Raw genomic sequence first — 24389 nt, 5'->3', positions numbered from 1 at the left:
TAATTGAGATGGGTATCGTATAGTGTACGGGTCGAAAGCTCTAACCTTAATTCTGTAACGTGTGAAGAAAGCCAGCTACAGAAGAGATCGGCTATCAGTTTCGACATGGTCAATGATTTCAGGATCACCCAATATTCCCAAGGGAAGAATAGGTAATAAAATAGGTTGGCTTGTTAACCCTACCCTGCCAAGCCAACTTGATTTTCATACAGATTGTGGTTCAAGATTACAATTCTACTTTCAGTGTAGCTTTGCTCACCCCCTCCACACACATAATGTTAATTTCATCTACTTAAACCTCGCTGGAGGTACACACAATTCAACCCAAAGACAATAGTGAATTTACAATAGTTAGATGGCTTTTATTCTGAAAAAATGAACGTTCATTCATCAGATTTTGTTTAACAGATATGCCATGAAACTTTTATTTCTCTGTGACATCCAAATTTGAGTCTGTGTTGCAATAAATCGAAATGTCTTGAAATTAACTGCTAGTACATGCGAACTCCTCCACGAAAGAGTTCACTCATATATATAAGGACACAAGTTTGGACGAAAAAACAAACAAAGTGAGATTAGTCCGATGTAAGATGTGGAATGTATTCCCTTGTGTGGTAAGATATCCCATCAAAATGTCACATAGCAGCACCAGGCTTCTTACTACGCAAAATATGAATAATTCTAAAAATTAAAATCTTACCTTTGTCCCTGATACCAACATAGCTATTCATATCTAAAATCTAGGTTACACAATTTTGACAGTACACAATTAGCCCTATCCTATATACTACCTGGGTACACATTTCATACATGGTAGGAAACACATAGAATTCATTCAGGTAGCATAAGAATTGTGTTGTGGTAGTTTCTGATATCTGTAACAACAACCACTTATGTTCACATTGGCTGGCACATTTTTCAACACTGAAATTTCATGGCATCCTGATGACAATTAGAAGATGAGCAACTGCTTTATTCATTCAACAATAAACACAAATATTTATGGCAAACAAGAGGAAAACATTGTGATTCCATATCGTTGGCATCATAGAACAAAGCTATGTCTACCCCTCACAAGTTACACTGCACTGTACAGGCTACCTGACATAACTACAGATTGCACTCTTGTACACTCAAACATAGACTTCTACATCCCACACTGTGTTAGAACATTCTGTGGTTGATACTGTGGTGAGTTATCCAAATCATAATCTAACAAAAAAATACAGTGGACTTATAAGATTTACAAATCAAATACAACTGGGACAAGATGACAATATTTCAGAGAAATTAGATGTCAACATTTAGATTCTACCTTGATTAAGAAATTTATATTTTAGGTCTGTTATGAATTATATGTAGTATTGAGTGAAAGCTGTTAGTACACATTTTGTACCTCAACCTGTACTATGGGGGAAAATCTTTAAAAATAGACTGAGATTTTCTACCACATGACAATACATGTCCAGTCAGATACATGTAGATATATTACTCTGGGTTGGCGACACTGACCATTTCTCATATATGTCAAACAATGAATACACTATGACCTATGATAACGTTACATAGAAATAACATCTTTCAAATTTCCAGACTTGGTTCATCAGGAAATAATTCCCAAAATCAACACTTGAAATATTTTCCATGATATAGGAAGTCATGGATAGTCCCTCCTCATGTATCTTGTCTTGTATGTCCATCTCCAGCTGTGATGAGTTCTAGTCTGTAGCAGTACTACAGTAAACTGGATATCTCCTGGCTTCAGGTCCTTTTTAGGGGAGGTTCTCACTGACCTGTGCATGTTGGACACCTCCAGGTCAAACCACACTGTGTAGCTAAAACTCGGGCACACGTTTGCCAGTTCAAAGGACACCCCTGACTCATTCTGTCTGTACAGAGCAAACAGGCACCCTTTGTCTAACTCGGACACCTTGGTTTTCCTGCCGAGCACCATGGGATAGTGTAGGTTCCATCGTGGAACTTTGTTGACGTTTGGAGGCTTGAGAGGTTTTTTGAGAGAACAAACGCACAACTTCACGTTTACGCCTTTGTCGGCACACTTGCTGTAGTGCCCGTATTTGGAAACGCGCTCGTAGCCCAGGAGAGTCATGGCCGTGTCCTCGTTCTCATCAAACTGCACCACCACGGTGAAGATGTCCTCTGGTTGGCCGGAGTTGTCACCTGACTGGACATGGAGGTCAAGGGTCACCACGACCACACCTTCCTGAAGGCGACAGATGGTATGGAATTAAGGACTGAAACATGACAAGGGAATGAGAAATGGAGCAAACGACATTATACTTTCATTGAATTCATTCCCCTATAGGGAAATCTGGAAACCTACCATAATGCCAGTTCAGTATTTGGGATGGTGTGACTGACATTTGAGTAACACAACTAGTGAATGAATGACATTTGATAGCTACAAGATGAAAGTAACTGCAGAGAATACTTTACAAAGTTGGCAGAAACACCATCTTACTCCTGTCATGATTTAGACAGTTTGCTTCATTAGTACAAAGAGCAGCATATTTTGAAGTAGGGTCTTTCAGGCTACATACTAGTAGTAGTTGTAATTTGTAATAGATGAAACTGCCGGTACCTTTTCCAACTATGGAAAGATAATTAACATGGGAGTCACATCATTCCACACCAATCCTGAATCTAATCTAGTTTGTTTAGACTAGGATTGATGGCATTACAACAGGCCAAGTATTGGGAGAAGTATCAAAGGTGGGGAGCCATTCATCTTCATCTGGACGCCCAGAGCCAATCCCGGCTGCCATAACAATCGTTAAGTGTGCCTTAAGCTAATTAGTCCACCTTGCAGAGCGGCTCAATAAATCACAACAGTATCAGGCTAGAGTGGTGATCTATTCAGTGGGCTCTTTTACCAATGTTTCCTAAGATGTAACCAGTAATCTCTAATTTGAGTCCACCTAGGTTTGAAAGAATACAGAAAAAAATGCAAAGTTGAGAATCAAAATAAGATAAATATTTCAACCATAGGCATCAAATGTAATACAATGTTATATCTACAGCAATCGCTCCATTTTCATATGCCATCACGCTATGAACTGCCAGTTTCCATTTTTTCTTACATTATCCGATGTGGAGGAAATTCCAGATAAATACATTGAAGTTGATGCCCTTATATTAGCCAAATACGGTGAACGGATGTCATGGACAGAAGCTCCCCAGTTATCGTCTTTTGTTCTGAACATTTCCCACTGTCTGAGATCACAATTCTGAGTTCATTTTTGAGCAGATACATTCACTTGACAAAGTTGGCAATAGTTGTTACAATCAACAATAAGCAGCATTGGGGTTTTAGGACTTAGGTCCTAGAGTATTAGCAATGTGGAACAGAGCACACAGTTTTATCACTGTGCAAATGAACATATGGCACACTGGTAATCATTACATTATTGGCACTAAAATGAAGAATGGTGATTCCAACATGAGGCTTAAGCTGGATGAACATAAATAGTTAATCCCCCCAAATGGTAAGCAGGGATGCTGTGGTGTTTGTTTGGTCCATGTAATCTGGAGCTCCAGATGGGGCCGGTAATTGGAGGTAAATGACTATCAGGGATACTGCAGCTGTGTGCTTGTTAGAGGCGAAACTCAAGTTCTTTATCAGACTGGGCTGTACATGTACATTAATTACTTCACCCCATGGGAGTGAAGTACTGTTTTGGGCTTGTAGCTCATGGCATCTGTCTGTCTGTGTGTGTTAATGCAATTTCCAATTCTGAAAATGTTAAAATTTTTGCTGTGGTTTAATTGTTGCAGTTTTCCTGGTGACCTCTTTGATGGCCAACTTAAAACCATGGCGAAAATACTTGTTCTGTCTTCTGCCTGCCAACCCCATTGTTTCAACCGCAAACGTAAAACCACCATGAAGACTCCAGCTCCATTTATGTAAATTCAAACCCTTGCAAACAGTAATGTTACATAAGATGCTTGTTGCCACACATCCCCAGTGCTGTAATATGTTTGTGCGGGACTGTAAGGGTCACAAAGCAGTGTGGGCGAGGGATGAAGTGTGCCAACTCTGATTGCCTTCAAGTTGCTGGATATGTTTCATGCACACTGATATGTTTCTTAGAAATTCTGCCAAAAAATTAAAGCTTCCAAAAAGCTAGCATGCAGGTTTGCTGTTTGGTTAGTGACTTACATGTAGTTCAAAGACTACAGTAGTTAGGATATTTTCAAGCAAGAAAAATGTGGATTTTAGGAAAGGATCCAGAACGTTTTGGTCCAGATTCTATTTCTTATATAAGTCCCAAGTTCTAAATGATTCCAATCCCTCTGAACACAAATTTTCAAACTTCTGAAGTACATGTAAATCCTATGGTGCCTTGCTTTGGAACAAGATTTACGCTGAGTACCATCTAGTTAGTATCCTGTGTGGTGGATTCAGACTCCATTCATCTTGTTTACGACCATAAAACCTGAAACTAGATTTGATGGAAGCCACAATAGCCTCAGGAACTAAGTGAAATTGAAATTAGATTTATATGGCCTTTTAGTAAAAGGCTGAAACCGTAAAAGTTTTACATTTTCAAACATACTGCCGATCACAAATGCAAATGTTTGCAAAAGTAAAAAAGCTACATCAGATGATCACTAGAAAGGTCCTGTTATGATTAGGCCACACCAATTTAATTTCTTGATAAACAAGTTTTTCTTAATTTTAGAAAAAAAAGTCATGAAAACAGAAGGCTGGGGTGAAAACTTGCAGCTGACCCTGTTCACTCCCTGAAATTGTGTGCACCAAAGTACAAACTTTCCTCTGAGATTCTGTTTTCATGTTGATTTTCCAATCTAGCATTTTTTTTAAAATTCCGTTAACCAAGAAATCAAAATGGTGTGGCCTTAGAGCACTTTGCTGGAAATACAAATTTAAAACCCTTCAAATATAGCAGGTACAAAAAACATGTACCTGATGTATTTCCTAATGGTTTATCTATAACAGCTCAGAATATAATATTAACTGACATTGTAAGAAAAAAATACATCAACTGTATTTTATGGCATTCAGGATACCAGGCAAACCTGACAGATGCATCACAACCAAAACTCACAAGTCAAAATTAGAACTGACATTACAGAGGCAATTGGTTTGTCAATCTTCCCTGCCTCAGAAGACCTTTTCCCCCTGCTGTGTCTCTCCAGATGTCTTATGAACATAAATCACATCTGCTTTCTTTGCAAGCCACGTTCACACTTCAAGAGCCCTTCGTAGCTAAAAGCTCTTCGTTTCTTCATTTTTCCGACGGCTAGTGCGCAGTTTGAATGTCAGAACGGCCCCGGGAGAAGCCCTCAGCCCAGAGACTGTGGGACGCCTGGGATTTACGTTCATCTCGCTTGAATCAAGTGAAATGTTCTCATGCATGAAACAAAGATTGGGTCCTCGGCAAGCGTCTACTCTACTCTGATATTTCGCGGATGCGGCGGCGAGGAGACATATTGCCTTTGGGTAGTAATAAAGTCAGGATCATCCCTCCGTCAGATATTGATCTGAGTTTACGGCCAGTAATAAAGACCTCCCTTTTCAATAGCCGGTGCTTAACTTTCCTGACTCTCTGGAGGGAGTGCTTGAATCCCTGAGAAAGGACTTACAGGAAAACCTAGCGGGAGAGGGTATTGATTAGTGTTGATTGGATGTGCAAATGTTGCTATCTGTTTGAAGGCAGGAAAGCCTGACTCTCTCGCCAAATACAATTGTAACTGAATTTGGACTGTTCAAAGAGCATCAATTTGTGCTGATGGCTTGTTGGGAAGGAAATGAATGAATCTTTTACAGGCCGCTGAGGCCAACCAGCCATATCCTATTGTTGGAGCTAAATTCACTTTCCCACGGAAGGCTGCGTAAGCACCCAGTGTCTTTTCAGATAGCTTTGACTGGAAGACAGATTATGGTGAGGTATTCTGATGGGATGAAAACCATTCAGGTATGTGTCCCTGAAGTGCACAATCATGTAGCAACGATATTGAAAACTTGAGGAGAGAGATGGAAGTGCTGACTTTGAAGAAACTGTCTTACTCTGCAAAAACATTTACTCTTGGATGCTTAAGACAAACGCTGCAGTCAAAACGTTTTACCCACGGCACGTTCTAAAATCCTACCATGACCGACTTAATTGTCTGACATTAGTGGCCTTTTCAAGGTTACTAGTATCTTGTTCAATGCCAACAGTTATAGTTGCAATACTGGCAACGTTACTTAATAGTTTGATCCCAAAGGAGTTCTTTCTACAAACCTTTCCATGTCGTTCCTTCACATTTTTGAAGCCGTGTGCCACCAGTCTTTGGCAGGAGCCAACTCCCGACACTGCCTGTGGGTTGGCTTCACCGAACTGCTGTAGGATGTGATTGTTGAGAGTCCCCAGAGCAAACTCTGCAAACAGCGTGTGATAGGAGTCGTTCCTCATGGGCGAGTCATACCCCTCACAGATACACAGGTTGGGGAGGATTCGTGGTACCTGTGAGCACGTCCTGTTGGGTGGGATATCACTCAGCAGACCGTTCTGGTTCAACATGTAGAAAGAACGATGAGCTGGGTTCATAGACTGTTCCTTTTTTGGCAGAAGAGATTTAATGGTGTAGTGGGCATCTAGCAAACTGACCAATCTGTGCTGGTTCAAGGTTAAGGCCTTCATTTTCTTGTGTCCCAGAATCTTAGCAACCTTGTCAGGCACAATCATGAAGAGTGCTGGATGATACAGCTCTATCTGGCCTTCGTACGTCTCCTTCAAAAAGTCTCCGTAGGAGTTTCCGTGGTCGGCGAAGATGATGGTTAACGTGTTCTGTTGGCCGGCAACAAAACGGACGTACTCTGAAAAGGCCTGGTCGAGAGTTTGTACCCTCAAGCCCGAGTCTTCGTGTGCTGTGTTCAGCATTAGGTAGCTGAGTAGAGGTCTGTTGAGCTGTGTCATCTTGGCTTGCATCTGCCTGAGGTAACTAAGAAGATACTCGTGCTGGTACCTTCCGTTGAAGCAGATGGCGGGAGGTCCGTGGAACATGTCGGGGAGGTGGCTCTCCTTCAGTATGTCACAGCTGGTCAGAGTTGAGTCCAGCCGATCGATGCCGGCCTTTTTCACAGCCTCTCTGAACGATCTCCACCGAAGCCTGTACCTCTCTCCAAACTGTATCATGGCAAGGTTCTTTACCAGCCCCCACTCCCACGTCCAACACAAGTCCTCCAGCCAGAGGGTCTCGTACCCTTGCCTCTTGAATGGCATGAACATCTTCTCTACCTCTAATGGCTTTGGAGGCATGTCCTGAGAACTAAAACCCTTGTCTGGCTCAAAAATCTCCCCAGCAAACAGAGCCTGTACGGACTCAAACGTCCTGCTCCTGATGGCTTGCACAAGCTCAAAGTCAAGAACCTTTGCAGTGGATCTCTTTTCGCTGTTTAAGCTGTGAAACTGTGATAAGGTCTGTGGTAATGATCTGTAGAAGTGGTGCCTTGACAGGGAGTCTAACAGAATGATGTTAACGTTAATTTTGTTGCTCCCGTTCACAGGTTTCTCCGTTGGTTTCATCTGTGGAGGGAGAATGATCAGCTGCATTATGTACCGCTGCTCATCATCATAGTAGTCGTATTCCTCTTTGTCATCTTCATCATTGTAACGTTCATCTTCATAGTTATCATCATCATCACCTCCCTCATAAAAGTCGTTGCCAAAGTTCCCATCCTCAGCTCCTGGCTCTTCCTCTTGCTCAGTAATTGGGTTCTCCCCTTTATCTGTATCTACGTTGTTGTTCACACTGTCATCCTGGAGAAGTCTTCTGTTATGGTTCTGTTCAGGGATAGATATTCTTCTTTTCTGCCCTACCACACTATGAACACTACTGTTCTTCAAAGTTCTAGGTGATACTAGAAATGCAGTGCCATCACCTTGTTTAGAAAACAAAGTTCTTCTTGTCTTTCTATACATATCATCACTGTAGCTACAGTTTAAAATATTATGTAGGTGTTGATGCTGAATGTGTGTGTCTTGCAACAGTTTTCTTCTTCGATATCTATGGAAGGGTCTGCAGCGTATGTAGCAGAAGCCGTAGTGGTACTGGCTGTAGTCGGCAGTGGCTAGGCGGCGGATGGCCAGCTGTAACCTGTCTACTGTGGAGAACTCCTGCCAGTCCAGGATACCCAGGTTTGGGTGGATGGTGCCCAGAGCCATGGAAGACTTGCACATGTTTGGGTCGCAGCGCACTCTGTATTTATCTGGGCCCTGAATTTCCTGAGGTGAAGACAAACAAGAAGTATATTACCTTGCTATTGAACAACACTCTCAAAGTAAATGTAAATTTTGTAAATTGGTAAACAAATATTAAAAAATTCACAGTTAAAAGGGACAAAGGTTTGCCAGTAAATGGTATGAAACAACTTCATATCTAAACATTTAACAGCATAACAGAATTCAGTACCAAGGACAAGGAATATAGAAAACAGATGCTCTATGGATGCAAGCTATCTTCTCTGTCTTCTTGTTCAAAAGAATAAACACATTTGTGTAAAAAACACTACAATACTTAACACATCACTGTGCATGTCCAAAACCTGCATGTATGATGTGTATCAGAAATTATTCTTTATTGTGTCACATCATTGTAGGTTTTTGAAAGCTATTCAGTCCTTCCTTCATACATGCTAAACAAAGCCCACCTGTAGTTTGCAGATGTCCCGAGCCTCTCCCCATGACTCGCATGTCTCCACATCTTTTCCCTCAAACATCTCCCTCCCCAGTTTGCACGACCCCTTAATGGGGGTGATCCTCCTACAGGTCACGTCGCCGTGCCCTGAGGGGTCCGGCTTTCTCCCAGAGGTCAGCGTGAATGACGGACAGACGTCATCATCAGCCTACAGAGGGAAGACAGTTGGATGTGATGATTGAGGACGACTAATCTCATTATCTGTTCTGAAATTGGACTATTTTCTCTGGAGGCTCCTGCAAAGTTGGAGGGAAGCTGAAAGTAAATTGGATGAATGTAGATTTTCCTGTGGGACTGACTGCTAATTGCACGTCATTACAAATCATGGTTGGAGATTTTCCACAAGCATCGTGGGGTGTTCCATACTTTATGCCTTAAGTAGTTTCCTTGTCTTCTTTGTACATGTAGGTTGTAAGTTGTAAGAGTTTCTGTATCTGTTTCTGTATAGCTGGTATAACCACCCTTTGGAATAACGCACCACCTGTTTGTGATGATCTCCAGCCAAATTGGAAGAATCTTAAAATTCTGAAAGAATATACCATAGTGTAAATTGTTATGTGCAAGCTTTCTGTTTCTTCATTCTAAAAATCACCCCATCTAGAACACTTGAAAGTATAGTAGGAAAAAGCAAGAAGATGAATTTAAATCATTACTGGGAATCTAGAAAAGAAATCTCACAATCATCCCCACCTTGAACTTTGAAAACAATCGCCCTTGAAAAACACTCTGCAGTGCACTGCCATTACGTCCTATAGATACATTTTCACTGAAAAGCCTGCTAGCAATAATGTCCCATTTTCCCAGCATAAATGAGATATTCAGGTGGGCAATGGACTGTACTGAATGGCACCTGTGACCTCTACATAACTCTCCTGCTTTTCCCAACGAGCAGCATTGCCATGAAATAAAATATTTAATCAGCACTATCTATCACTCACAGCTGCACAAGAGCTATTATAAGGTGTGACTGTTGGGCAGAAATGAACAGCATTTTACGTTTACTAATTAAAAGAGGATCAGTAAAAGCCAGCCAAAAACTAGTTTGTGATCATTTTTACCTCTAAAATAAGCAAATTCTTCTGAATCAGGCATTTACAGTAGAAATTGGATATACCCTAGTATGGAAGATGGGAAGAAGGGATTATCTTGAAATCAAAGTAAAAAAAAAATTGACTTTGTTACTCTTGAAATATTACTCTTAAGACTAGAAGTTACCACCAAAGTGTGCATCATTACCAGCAGCAATGTAAGATGAAAGACAGACATGCTGCAACTCAATTCAGACCTACACTGACTTTCACTGGAAATATGGACAATATTGCTCCTTGATTTATCACGTTTGAGCTGTAAGATATTGGGAAGTGTCTGCCCCCAGGTCCCCCAGAAGCTGGAATCCATATAAATCAGCCACATGCCTTGATATGCCACACAGCACCTGTGACTTATAGGCAATAAAGCCACGGGGAAGCCACTCCCTCACTACCTGGAGTAGGGCACAGTGCTGATATTACTGGCTTTGACAGACTGGCCAATTTTAAACTTTACCATGTTCTATCACTTCAAAACCTTGTTGTAGGACCTATGACAAAGTTGCATTTTTGAAAGTATTTGTGACAAACCCAATATACTTTCTAGGTTTTTAGAATTCTACTTAAGTACAAATGGTACATTTTAAGATGCTCCTATTTTCAGATCATCTCTTAAAAAAACAGAAACCTAAGATTATTTTGGAGCTTTGAATTCTGATTGAAAAAACTTTGTAAAGTTATTTCAACAAATCAAGAGAAAGTCTCCTGATTGCAACATCACAAAGTAAATTCACATGCATATGATCAATTTAAGAATTGGAACTGCACAAAGCATATAGAAACCTTGCAAAATGCAATCTGAAGTGAGATAACTGCATCTGGCAAGCAGAATTCCATATAGAAATCACCTTCCACATAACGTATTACAAGTCCTCACATTTTCTACTGACACTTGCCCCCCACTGATAGTAATGTTATCACACCTAGCCGGGAAATGCACTTCAATTTTCCTGTTGCTGCCATCAGATCATCCGGGTGTGTTATTATCCCCGCTTGTTGAACTCTGCAGATGCTCTTCTCCATCATCCAGTACTGATGCTGGGATGTCATCTCGGCCCTGACTCCCATCCCGCACCCATGACTAACAAATCACTCAATTGGGCGCCACCTTACATCAATCAACTCGGCATTGGAACTCTCTTATATTGATGTACTCCTGGTTTACGTGATTGAAATTCTTTTCTAATCTTCTAGATTTCACCAAGGATATTATATAGGGTATATAATGTCCTTGATCTCACAATGCTATATCATCCCAGCTCCATGTTTTTATGTTATAGAATAGACACCGTAATATAATGAGGCTGAGAAGAAGACTATTGGACCTCTGTCTGGAGGTGATTTGCTGAATGTTCAGGGAAAAAGTTAGAATTAGATATAGTTGTGTTGAATGCGAATAATTGTGACTTGCACAACCTTTGTAAATGAAGAAATACAAACACTACATCATAATTTAAACCGTCATTCCCATAAGCGACCGATAAGAATGACATTGCATTTCTCAGTATACTAGTACTGAGTGTTAGGTAATGTATTTTTGATGGTTAACGAGTTTAGTTTCAGCTGCCACTACCACCAACCCATAACTAATGAAAGATGGACTCTTCTGAACTGCCAATAAGATTGATATTTCTCAGCATACCCATCGTTGGAATCCTTTAAAGTAGAAGTCAGTGTACCATCAAGTTTTGCAATTTTGTTGGTTAAACTAGTTTAGTTTCAGCCGCAACACTACATTTTTCGTACCACCACCAGTAGCCTGGCAAAACTCACGTATAACTAGCTTCTCAATCAGTTGGTCCCCAAAAGTGACAAATGTCCTCCAACATGCATCATGGCCTGGGAGTGCCTTTATTAATGCCGTTATTGCTTCATACTAAATGTGCTACCAGAATATCACACATCAATTATTCACTCTCCACAGCTCTCATGGTGATAAGTGTGTTCCAGCTAAATGAATTTTCCACTAATGAATTCCGAAGTTGGCGCCGGTATTGCTAGTAGAGCTACGAGCAATACGCCATGGGCGGTATACATCATAAGTGCATTATACATCACAGGAACGCCCGTTTGTGCGCCCGCGTTTCCCAGGAAATTTATGCCTCATATCAGGACAATCTCATGTTGTACACTTTCCTACATTAGCTTGCAGATCTCTGCTGGTTTGTGGGCAGTAATTTGCAGATGAAGAGAGATCAGATATGGCTGGAGCTCTCTTGTCTCTGTGCAGCGTTCGGCGTGCCAAGAAACCTGTCTGCAATCCCGCGTAATTGCCTTCCCTTAACACGATTTCTAAGGAAGAATTCAGTCTGCAAGAGGAAATTAGATTAACTGTAAATTATCAGCTGAGCCAGGTTTAATGAAATTTCTCTTCCACTGGAGGAGATAACATCAGCAATTGGATCCTACGTGCGTGAATTATTTGCTCCGAATGTCATCACTTAGGATATTGCAGTATCCAACTGTGAACTGTTTTATAAGGAAAGATGTTTTGTTGAGATAAGTTGCAAACAGAGCAGCTTAAGTTTGGAAGAAAATGGGCTTGGAATCTTTGTCAATTATTCATTTCAGTCAGTATCTCAAATCTTGGACAACTGTACTGAAGTCGGAGACAAAATTCAAACTTTGGTAAAGGTACTCTGGGTGGGTACGGCTGGTTTTTGATGTGTTTTTAGGCGTTTTTGTCGGGATCTCTATTTGGACATGTTTTTTGTTTGTTTTTGAGAGTAGTTAAAGGCCCCACTGCTGATGAGGGATCAATGTTAAAGGAAATATTTAATGGTGCATCAGTGGTAGTCTAGGAGTAGGACAACAAGCAAAAAAGTAAACTACCAATGTAGGTCACTCAATGTCATTTCAAGTTGCTCACTGTTTCTCTCATCACCCTCAGTCATACCTTACATCTTCCCAAGAGTCACCTGAGTGATTGAAAGCCTTCGATCGGCTTTTTGGTAGTTGCCAAAACGCAATTGCAAATTAGCTTCCAAAGAGCAGCTTTCAACCCTCTATCTTGTGTCCTAATGAAGCTTTTAAAGACCTAAATGCCCCCTCTCCTGTGATACATTAGGTTGTGTGCACCTAATGGTCCGACACTGCGATGAGGGTGTTCCTGCTCGGTAAATCCTCCTGATAGCCATTACTTAGCTCTCTGTAACAAACTTGCGTCAACTGGAGCATTAGGAGCAGCTCCCTGCAGAGCTAATGGTAGACTACACGGATCTTCCAGCGTGGGAGACCTGGCCGGAAAATTGAATGGACAATAAGAGCACGGAATGGGTCATCCTCTTGGAAACGGGACAGTTGTCCACATCATCATGATCAGGAGGGACGGGTGGACTAGCGATCATGACAGGCATGCAAAAAAACATGGGCTTCTTTTACGCTACCAGAATATGTCTGTTGAAATACTGTAAATCTAGAAGGGAAATGTTTGCTGGGATATAATTTCGCAATAGGGAAAAAATGGAGGGTTCGTGGTTGAAACAAGGCGGCAGGCGGACAGAAGGCAGAACATAGAAACGTTTGTGGTGGTTTTAAGTTCGAACATTTCCCCTTTTATAATTATATTCCATTTTCAAGTGCTTGACACCTGAAGCTTGTTAATGAGGGAAACCTACCAAAAAAGAGATTTCATCATCGCTAAATCAAGTCCATTTCACATTGTTTAGCTTTATCAACGTTTATGGGTCTTGATACTCATGGTGAGAGTATCCAACTATGCTACATGTACGTATAATTGACCAATCAACCGCATCATTAAATCTTTTAAGGCGCACTTTAGACTACAATGTTATAAGGTCGTACGATCATCGTCGTAGGCGACGGTTTTCTTTAGACACACGGTCAGGAAATATCATGGGACCCCCGCGGCGCAGAATTCCATTGATGTGCGCGTGTGACTCAAAGTGAACTCTTGCGCTCAAATTCAAGATGGCGGGGGAACCGCTTGTTTTCGTCAAAAGATGAAGCTTTTACTGACTTTGCAACAACTGTTGCCCTGCAGATGAGACGTTGAGAACGGTGCTCAACAAAGAAAGAGATTGAGGCTGGTACAGAGACGGACGGGATTTAACCCGAGTTCGTGGCCGCCGCCGGGGATGTCCCGGGGATTGAGGAATAGGGGCATACTAGAGAAGTAGCCACTGGTAGCAGGGCGTCGCGCCGGAATAACCGGTTTCGGATGAGAAAAATATGTTTCCATTGCTAACTGCATGCATATTTACAAAGAAAACGATAGAAACTTTCCTTCCCGGACAGGAAACAGCACGCTGTAGGCTTATTAGCATATCACCCACTTCCGTCGCCGGCGACGATTCTTCTTTAGACGAGAAAAACACAGCCACAGGCCCCCCCGCTGAACGTCGTGCGACTGGGTCCGAGGTGGTCGCACGACATTTCGAGGATTTCCCGTTTATTGCCGTCGTACGATTGTTTTGATCGTCTTTAGACGGCCAAAAAATACCGTCGCCGGCGACGTCGCCCACGACGATGATCGCACGACTCTAAAATGTCGTAGGTGTAAAGAGGCCCTAAGTCATACGCGTTTGTACAGGCTCGTAGCTCCAAATAACCTTCAGATGTTCTTGCCATGTGAATAGGCGATCACTAGGATCCGTGTAGGCATGCACTTCCCCCTGGCAGCCTATACTTTAATGATAATCATCCCATCTATCCAACCCAAATCAGGCCCTGCCACGGGATGAGGCAGTTAATGTAGGTGTTTTATTATGTCCTGTTACAACTTGATGTACAAATCGGAATAACATCCCTCTATCAGGCACACAGATGTGAGATCGGCCTACGAGATGAATGTGAATTCCTCTGCGTTAATTCCGTATGATGGAAGGTTGTACTTTTGGATAAAATTTGCTTGTGGCTGGGATTTCCCTGTCAGGATATGAATGAATGTGGAGCTCAAACTGATGGTATTCACTAGTCATGCTATAGCCATGTAAATGTACATGTGTGTACAGCATAAGATACAGTTATATACAATATATCAAAATAGCGATTAAAGCAAAGCAAAATTGCATTAGATGTCTACTTTATCCACAAATTCAACAAGAGTCCGTAGGACACAATTCTCCGTGAAGTATTTATAGTATGTACAAGTATTGACCCACACAAATTGCATCTCTGCTCAGTCCAAGTAGTGTTTTAGAGCAAGTAAATTTTCTTTCAATACAGGAGTGGTCAACCTGCTGAAAAGTATGTTTTTACAGCATGGCACAGATGGGATCTAGAAATTCCGGGAAAAGTCACAAAGTTAGATCTAGATGGCCCTTTTTCAATTATCAACGAACCATTCAGCCTTACAACTAAGATGTATCAGAAATCACAAATATGCAGTAAATCCTCTTTCCACAATTTATTGCAGGCCGGCCTGATCTATAGCTATCAAGCTATTTGCAATAAAAAAGGCTAATATATATTATCGTAACATTTCACGAAGGTCAAAGGTCACCGGATCTAACCACCCGGAAGTGACACTGGCGCGCGCACTTTTCTGAGAGATATTTCTCAACAATCTTTCATCCCCTGCGTAAACTTTTTACATTGTCACAGCCTCCGTATTATAAACTACAAGTGTGGTAAGTTTGAAGGTCCAGAGATTTGCCATTTTCACACTGTGCGTAAAAATGCATCGTCCGTCCCGTGCGCACATACTGTATGCGAGTTGCGAGGGACACGGCATACTTATACACAGACTGGAGGTCACTCTGCACATGTTCGCAGCTAAAACTCACAATTCCCGTTGCCGCATTGGTATGTAACTTGGTATATCGTTTGCTAGGTTGCGTGTGGTGATGCACGTTGTCTATTTTTCAATGTAACAGTGACTATACGATCACAGCAAGTAAGGGAGATTTATACCCCGTATCTGCCTGAAGTATTCCAGTCATGCATAACGGATTATAACATGGTCCCTATGGCAGGGCAGTGGGACATAGCATTAATTATAGGGGTGCATTTACGATATTGGATTGACGTTTAAAGTAGTTGTGGTGTAACAAAGCTATTGTGCATCACCACGCCGAACCAGGCAAACGATATGCCAAGTTACACACCAATGCGACAACGGGATCGTGAGTTATAGCTGCGAACGCGCAAACAAATGCATTCCCAATACTCCCAGAAGGAGGTCATCCTCCTTCCCGGAGTAACAATACTGTCCTATACAGGAAGGAACAATTACTTGATTATTTCACAATGTTTCACACATTTTATTCTTGGCAGTCACTAAACAACTACTTAAGCTTGCCTTTGTCTGTACTTGGATTTTGCGAGCGTACCCGCTTAAACTGCCCTTTTTCATTCAGAAAAGCAAGTACTAGTACTACTTAGAGTACATGCAGCACTCATCTCAATACTTAATGTTATTTCAAACCCTTTCATCATAAGGGAATTCTTTTAAAAATCAAGCCCCTTTCTTAAATATCACATGGTAGAATCAGAGCCAATCGATTTCTCTAACATCTTATATGTACTTCTGTACCACGTAAGTCTTTTAAGACTTTCGTGGTAAAGAGGTACTTAAGATGTTAGAAAAATCAATGGGCTTAATTGTGATTGAAGATCAAATGCTGACCTCTTGCCCTAATTGCAGCAATCCACTAGTGATTCCACTGCATGTATCCTGCTTGGTGGGCCTTCGTCAATTTTGAATCATCGTGTAATGATGGATTTGAAGTGACCACACTAATCACCTGCCACAAGATAGAAGGTTATGTTTTTGATAGCATTTGGACAAACTACTAGTAGGGCATGATTTGCATACATAATGAGAAATGAATGTTGGCAATGATATGAGGTTGTGGAATGTATTTCTGAGCCTAGTTGACTTGTTTTTCTGTCTTTACCCTACAGCAGTGTAGTGTAGTGACTAAATTGCCATTTCCCGCCCATTTCAGCCTCTATTCAAAGCAGTCCCCTTCATAACCTAAATGGGTAAGGCCGGTGTTACTTTCTGACCAAATGTTATGAGAAGACCTTCTAAGAAATAAATACCTTACCTTTTATTTTTACCGTACCCATAAAAAAATGTCCTTAAATAATTGTCCATGAATAGCTATTTTTTAATGGTACATCTGGCTTTTAAAGGATCGATCTGGTCCAGTATGGTTTATCGTTCCCTCATGCTTTTGCCTTCCTCAAGTTCTTAACTTCTTTTCACAAAAAGTACCTTAGAACCAGGCAACTGACTCCGTTTGGTAGGTAATCTACATCTAGTACTTACATGAGCTCCCGGTCCCTGAAAGCTGCTATTTCCTGTGCTTCCATCACAGAGTGGTTCACTGTGTAATCAGTGAGAGAGGAAAATTACATCGTCCTCGCAATCTGCCCTCAGAAGACTGAACATTTCTCTACTACAGCGCGGGATGCAATCAACCTCTTCACCCCGTACATATCTTTCGGCATGCCCCATTGTGGATAGCCTGGTAACCAGTCTTTACGGGTTGGCTTAGGGGTGTTCTACCACGTCCAGTCTGCTATTGAATATAATTGAATAAACCATCTCTCTCTCTCTCTCTCTCTCTCTCTCTATCTCTCTAACCGGGCTCAGTCTGCTATTGAATATAATTGAGTAAACAATATCTCTCCCTCTCTCTCTCTCTATTTTAGCCTGTTTCTGTTAGCCTGTCTTTTTAGTTGGCATATCGTGTTATCGAGAACGACCTACATGTATCTAAGCCAAGTCCGTAAAACCATCCCGTGCACACTTATCCCCCTGGGCAGGCGGGCATCACTCCCAGCACTGTAGAGATACCGGGGAGCTCCTGATGGTATGGTTACCAGGCTACATTGTGGAAGGAATACAATCAAGACCATACTCTATATTTTCAGGCACACGGTGATTGCGTAAAATCAAAGTGGTTTCTGACAAATCTTCAAAACTTTCCACGGCGCTGAAGGCTGATTCGTATTGTGGTCACTTCTCAAACATTCAGTGAAAAACTGGAAATGATCGATGAATAAATACATAAATCATTTATTTCATTGCTTGTATGTACATGTTCCAAATCAATTCAATTTGATTATGCGTGAGTTTGATGGATTGGTTAGAGTCTGTGGACGAGGTCGGGCGGCTTATCCTGCACTTCTGTGCATTTAAAGTCTGCAGGAAAAGCTGTAACAAGTACAAACAGTGTTACCATAATGGAGGGGAAGATAAGCGCAACTCGACAATCAATTTTTTTAGAGCTTTAAAAACGGCAGGTTTAAAGCTGTGTGTGAAGTCCGTGTGGCTGTATTCATCTGTAGTATAAAGACCTCATGCGCAACTTCAAGAATACTGTAAATACATTGAATTTCGCATGGTTTTTATTTCCTACTAAGGGGAAAATGGAGTGTTCGCGGTGGTTTTAAGTTTGCGGCAGTGCTATAATCACATACTGCTACAGTATTTTGGATAAAACTGTTTGCAGTGGTTTTAAGTTCGCAGTGAAATGGTCACCGCGAAAACCGCACGCGAACATAAAACCACCGGGAACATTTCTGCATTTACAGTTTATTGTAGCAGTGCCTATCGCAGCACTGCACAGGTTGATTTGTTGTACATGTAGCAGTCACAATTTGAATGCATTGGAGTTGAGTGTAATTACCAAACACTGCCACTTCAAGAATATATTGTAGCAGTACCTATCGCAGTACTGCACTCAGGTTGATTTGTTGTACATGTAGCGGTTATAATTTGAATTCAATGGAGTTGAGTGTAATTACCAAACAGCTGTGCATGGCAGACCTTAGCCAGCTTCACCAGACCTCTGTAATTGTATTTCATTTTAATTCATTTCTGCATATTACATTGATTTTGCCAGGCCTGCAGTTAGCTGATAATGAATTTCTGACCTAAGAGCCAAGAATTTCCATTACCCAAATATTAAGGAACATTTCACGTACACAATATCAAATTTTGCAACAGATCTGAAATTACATGTCTAAATATCTGAGTATATAAAAGTGTGTGATGTTTCAAAAGAAAAATAGAAGTTTAATATGCTAAAGAAAAAAATTGTCAGTCTAGCTGAACAGAGCATAAAATGACAAATTAAAAGCTGCTGGTAAAATTCTTTTCTTTTGGCAATTTCAGAATCATCAACAGCAATTGCAGTGGATCATGCTTACCACTACAAAACTAACTTCTATTTTCATGTGACAGCCTCAAATACTCAACAGATTTCTGGTAAAATCTGTCATTGTTCAGATCTCACGATCATATTTCATACAGTCACTAACACTTTGTAAGTCTGAATATCTTTTGTCGTACACAAACAAACACATGTAACTGAGGCATTTTTACATTGATATTCAGGACATCGCACTGCAGCATCTGTCTGACAGATTTGACTTTATGGGACAAAGTTTACCACCTTCAGAATTACATGGTCTGTATGTAATAGGTCGTCTAAGTGCATTCCATAACTTTCACGGAATGACCCACGACCACCTCGGAGAGCAATAACGGAATACATACTACGTTCTTCCCAGCTGTATGTCATCTTAACAACCAGTACTTTAAGGCAGCTGTCAAACATTAAATGAGCAGGGAAATGCAGTCAACGGTTATAAATGATGGGAAATACTCGGGAAATGGGATACAAAGATTTGGTTCTTGCCATTTGTGAAAGTAATTGCTAAATAGACCCGTTAATCTATCCTACGATTGTCTTTCTGACACATTATAGTCTAAATGAGGAAGTAAAACGTTCATCTCATATTATAATAAGGAGACTTGTTTTGATTATCGCACAGACGCACACAGCAAACTTCTTCATCACCCTTAGGCCATAACAGTGCAATTTGTTGGTTTTCAGATTTATAAATCACTCAATGCTGGAAGGAAAAAGCCACATGAAATCATGCAGAGTCTGAGGGAAAGTCCGTACCTATAGCTAGTACCGTGGTAAATACAGTTTGATGCACGGAGTGAATATGGTCAGATGCAAGGTTTCCTCCAAGCCCTCTATTTTCATTCTGTCCTCTGCTAACTCTCAGATTGGTGTGACCTTAACTTCAAAACTCATTTAACTGTTACTTTGCTTATGTACAGTATCAAGAATTCAGCTTTTGATAAAGAAATAAAATGTTAAAACCGAGTGTCAAAGAAATGTTTACAGTGGCATAAACCAATTACATTTTTAATTCATCTACAAGTAACTTCATAAATCAAATGAAAAGAATCTTGCCAAGGGAAGAAAGAAAATTGATTCAAAAGATGACATACAATGCAACATGAACAACTCACCTTGACCCACTTATAAATATATGTAAGGAACATGCAGACCTGAGCTCTGAAACAGGACAGCTTAACCTACAGCTAAAGGATCTAGCATGACCAATCCTGGATAGGTATGCAATCAAACCCATTGAAGAGGGACGATCCATTATCATCAGTGATGTGGTTCTTTAATGACTGAATGTCTTAAGTTGCCTCTTTTCTCAGTGATTTAGGTAATTCAGTCTAATTCTATGGTAAGAAATTACCATGTGGTACATTTGAAGTATATCATGCCTAAAACTATTACATTTTGTATAATTAAAAGGAAAATGTAGAAGAAAGGTACTGTCTTGCAATTGTTTACTTCTAATTGTTTAGTTTATCTTCTAAACCATTTTATGAGGTTATATTGAACTTTGACTGGACCAATTTTTTTAACTTGATACGACTTCATTCCACATGTACAGATGTCAATGACGCAGACCTTGTGGCAATTTTCTTATTGACACCAAGATTTCCAAGAAAATGTCGAGAAAACCTCATAATGGATCAATAATGATGCACTGAGAGTACTGGCTTTTGAATTTGTTTTCAAGCCATGTAATAGCTTTTAGCTTTGGGGATGTCATTAGCATGGATAAATCAGACAATGTCAACATACACCAACACAAGAGTGTACCGGGTATGTCATATCTACAACCTTAAAATTTACGAACCAACTTCACCATGCAGACATTGTGTCACCGGTGCATAGTTATTCAGTTTCCCCTGGGTTATAACTTATTCTACCGTAGTCACAGACTTCCCTCCATATCATATCAAATGTCTGCAATCTTACCATTTCCCACAAGACAAATGGCTTTCTGTGAGTATCCCTGACAGCAGATTAAAGCTACAGCCCTGTTCTCATATAGCAGTCTGCTCTGTTTAATATTGAGGTGCCTTGACATTCAACTATTATGCTATCTTGATATAGTTTCCTGTCGGTGGCCTCTGACCTCGATGAGAAACAGCCTGTCAACAGAAGGCCACCCAGGAGGGGATTAATGGGTCTTACTCCTGTGCCACTTTCTCCTGGAATAAAGATGACTTTGACACAAGGACACAGAACACATTAGCATCGTGGCAGACTGACATGACTTGCTAATGGTGGTACATACTATACACTTTCCACTCCATTATTCTGCTGTGATCTCGCCGTAGTTATCCCCACTTCCTGCCATAATAAAGCTTGCATTTCTGTAATCATAATCTAATTTCGATTTGATGACAGGCTGCCGCACTTTTCCTAGTATCCTCGCATTCTTTGCAGCAGGGAAATTGTGATGTATTAATGCGGATGGCAGGGATATAACTTAACTAGTGTTAGGTGATGCTGGAGGGTTTTATCTTAATCACGCACCTTGCAGTGTCACACAGGTGTGGGTAATGTAGGCTGTACGGGAGTAGGAGATAAAAGTTCATCCTGTTATAAATCAGCCAACGGTGGCGAGAAGAAGGCAATTAACGCGGCAAGCAACGGAGTCAGACCACAAGGGAAACCAGACGATAATGAGCTTATCGCAGCGACGTAACAGAAGTATCAAAAACAACCGTGAAGTGTATCAGAGTCTACAACAGAGTTTTTCTGACGGAAGCGGATGACAAGATTATTCATGAAACCCATGTATAAGTCAAAAATCATCGTAAATCAGCCTGACTTTTACTTACTCATTAGTGTTAATAAAAGTTCATGTATCGATTTTGATGCCCTGATTTTTCCCTCAGAAGTCCCAGCTCAATCACTAGAGATATGATCAGTCGTCTGTGCCCTCCTAAAAGCAGTGAAGCCCATGAGAGAAGACACAACAAAGTATGACATGAATCCTCACCACAGGTAAATGATAGCTGTGTGCCATTCCCACTGACAGATATTGATGTCTGTGGTACAGATATGTACTGTAATATCTGCCAGTCACAAATTGAAGGCATATTTCAGGAACATCTAAAACTCAGCCATCCCTTTCATGTTGTTGTAGATTTCACTGCCATTTGAACGGTGTATTTTCCTTCCGAACTGCCATTTTGCATACCAACTTGCCTACAAATTTAAACGGAAAATGAACAACAGCGGCAGTTGAAAACTTGGTGCCAGTTTGAAAAACAAATATGAATATACCACCGGTACCAATTGCAAATTTGCTAGTCATGTAGAATTTGTAGAAATCAAAAAGGAACTTCTTCTGACGAGAGAAGCTTGGCTGGTTGTAACTTGTACCTCACAGAATTGTTATTTTACAGCTTCATCTAAATCTGTGCCATTCATCACATACAAATGTGTCCAATAAAATGTAATAGAATTTGAATTCTATGGCTAATTTTCTACACAAGACTTACAACTCACATCAAGAAGGATTTAACAAGATAGACAGAGAGTGTCTCTAGATCTCCTAATCAGAGACAGTGATTGTACCGCATCCGTGGCTTGGTCCTGTGGGTGCTGAAAAAAAAGGCTAGAGTCCAGTGCAGTTCATCCAACAAAGGTCCAAGTCAATTATAAAATTATGGCCTTGACTTCCCTTCATTTGCTATCTGGTCACTTGAGACTTGGTATTGCAGTGTAACTGAGCTGTGTGTGCACATTGGTGGAGGTCTGTGACAAAGTCGTATGTCTCAGCTTGAAACATCAAAGGCCAGATTTCCATGGGGAGACATTGATTGTGAAAGCTTGGCTATGATACATACGAAGGGTATCTATCTGTTCTAACACATGGGGTAGTTAATATACTAGTAAGTGCAACCATGGTAGTAAACAACAGCCACTCAGAGGACAGAATCTGTTAAGAGAAAATCCCTCTAGAGTGGAGGGGACTTTTTTTACAAACATTTGGCCTCCAATTTTACAAGCAACCATTTATTTTACAGTCTGTTGGTATTACAGCCATCAACTTTATCATTGATGGTTCAACCATGTGCTACATGAAGAAACAGGTAAATGTCATTGAAATGCAAATTATGCACAAGGGAAGCCCATTCAGTAATATTGTTGCCTTGCTTATCAAATTGGACACAGAACACAGGGGACTACTACTTATCATGGTTCGGAGTTAAGGACATGAGACCTATGAGGTGGAGCACTAGTATTGTTATCATATGATGAGATGCACAATTGCAATTCAATTCATTCAAATACATTCAATGGTCAAATATATTTAACCAAACCTAAAATGAAAGTAGCATGTTGTACAACCAAAGCAATCTCTAAATTCAGTGGGATTTTACAGATAACAGAAAAGATGACGGTTGGTACCTGCTCTTGCTCTTCCTCCTCCTGCTCCTCCCTCATCAGTCTCAGAGCCTCCTGTAGGTCAGGATTGCTGGCAAACTCTCCCACCTTAAACCCATTGGCACTGCTGCCACTGCTCCGTACGGTCGCCCCCCAGTCCAAGACATGGTAGGTGTAGAAGTACACCCCGGTCACTGCCAGCAGCACCAGGAACATCTTCAGGAGGAGGATCCTGTTGTACCGGCACAGCCTGGCCATCGTTCGCGGCTCCCCCGGCCTCGCTTCCGTCGTCATGGAGAGATGCAACAACTGAGGCTCTCGGCGACGTGCAGCTTACGAGAGGCAAGGTCTGACTGAGGGATTGATGCTGCCGTACTACTGAAATTACATATTGTCCAATAATCTACCAGCAAGCAGCCATGACATCTGAGAGGATAATTTCTGCACGGTCCACTCCACACTGCCTCATCTTTCAAACATAAATTTCAGCAGAGGAAATTGAGAGGATCTGAGAGTCTGTCGTCTGCAGCGGAGTGCTGTTTGGCGAGGGGAGCAGATTGATGATGTGTATTGGAGGAAGCTGGTTAATAGTCGCGGCTTTGGGAGCTGCCAGGCGACCGTGCCGCTGATACCCAGAGGGAGCCTACAACTGTACAGTCGTCTGAGCGGCGCGTAGATTATCTGACCCGGAGGTCGCGGAGTCCATGCGCCCAGATTTTCAATGACGCCCGAGGAATATCTAAATCCGCCCCGAGGCGTCGCTACACGAGGAGGTAGATTATCGACTGTGCTGAGGGCAAATGATTGTACTTTTGAGTAGCTAGTTATATGGAATATTCACAACACTGCCACCCCCCACCCCACCCTTCCTACTGCGAAGACGTTATCTGTCTTTCGGTCATGTCCCAGTACTGCCAGCCTAGATCAGAGGTCAGATCTTTTTGTCACAGAGACACAAGAGCCAGCGAGTTAGCAATCCAACCACGTGGCGGCGGGCAGGAGAGATTTATGGAAGACAACACTGAGATGTCAGCTGCGACGTTGCCATTTTTGATCCTCTTGGTAAAAGGACTAGTCCATTACCAATTTAGGT

The 24389-nt window shown here is 41.3% G+C and overlaps 1 protein-coding gene across 1 annotated transcript; it reads right to left on the bottom strand.

Moving 5' to 3' along the window:
• Positions 1-337: 337 nt before the first annotated feature.
• LOC136436516 (uncharacterized) lies at positions 338-24373 on the bottom strand. The gene is made up of 4 exons (XM_066430536.1): positions 23321-24373; positions 8678-8872; positions 6270-8252; positions 338-2224 (listed from the first exon to the last, which is right to left on the bottom strand). The coding sequence occupies exons 1-4, from the start codon at positions 23588-23590 to the stop codon at positions 1658-1660; spliced, it is 3015 nt and encodes a 1004-aa protein (XP_066286633.1). The 5' UTR covers positions 23591-24373; the 3' UTR covers positions 338-1657.
• Positions 24374-24389: the final 16 nt, after the last annotated feature.

Source organism: Branchiostoma lanceolatum, chromosome 6, assembly GCF_035083965.1.
Source record: "Branchiostoma lanceolatum isolate klBraLanc5 chromosome 6, klBraLanc5.hap2, whole genome shotgun sequence".
In the NCBI taxonomy this organism is placed as follows: domain Eukaryota; kingdom Metazoa; phylum Chordata; class Leptocardii; order Amphioxiformes; family Branchiostomatidae; genus Branchiostoma; species Branchiostoma lanceolatum.
This window is presented reverse-complemented; position numbering and strand designations above follow the sequence as displayed.

Coding starts and splice junctions, on each gene's coding strand:
- LOC136436516 (XM_066430536.1), bottom strand. CDS start 23,590: ATGACGACGGAAGCGAGGCCGGGGGAGCCGCGAACGATGGCCAGGCTG. Junction 8,253..8,677: donor GGGACATCTGCAAACTACAG/GTGGGCTTTGTT, acceptor TCTTCACCTCAG/GAAATTCAGGGCCCAGATAA. Junction 2,225..6,269: donor TGAAGGAACGACATGGAAAG/GTTTGTAGAAAG, acceptor TGTCGCCTTCAG/GAAGGTGTGGTCGTGGTGAC.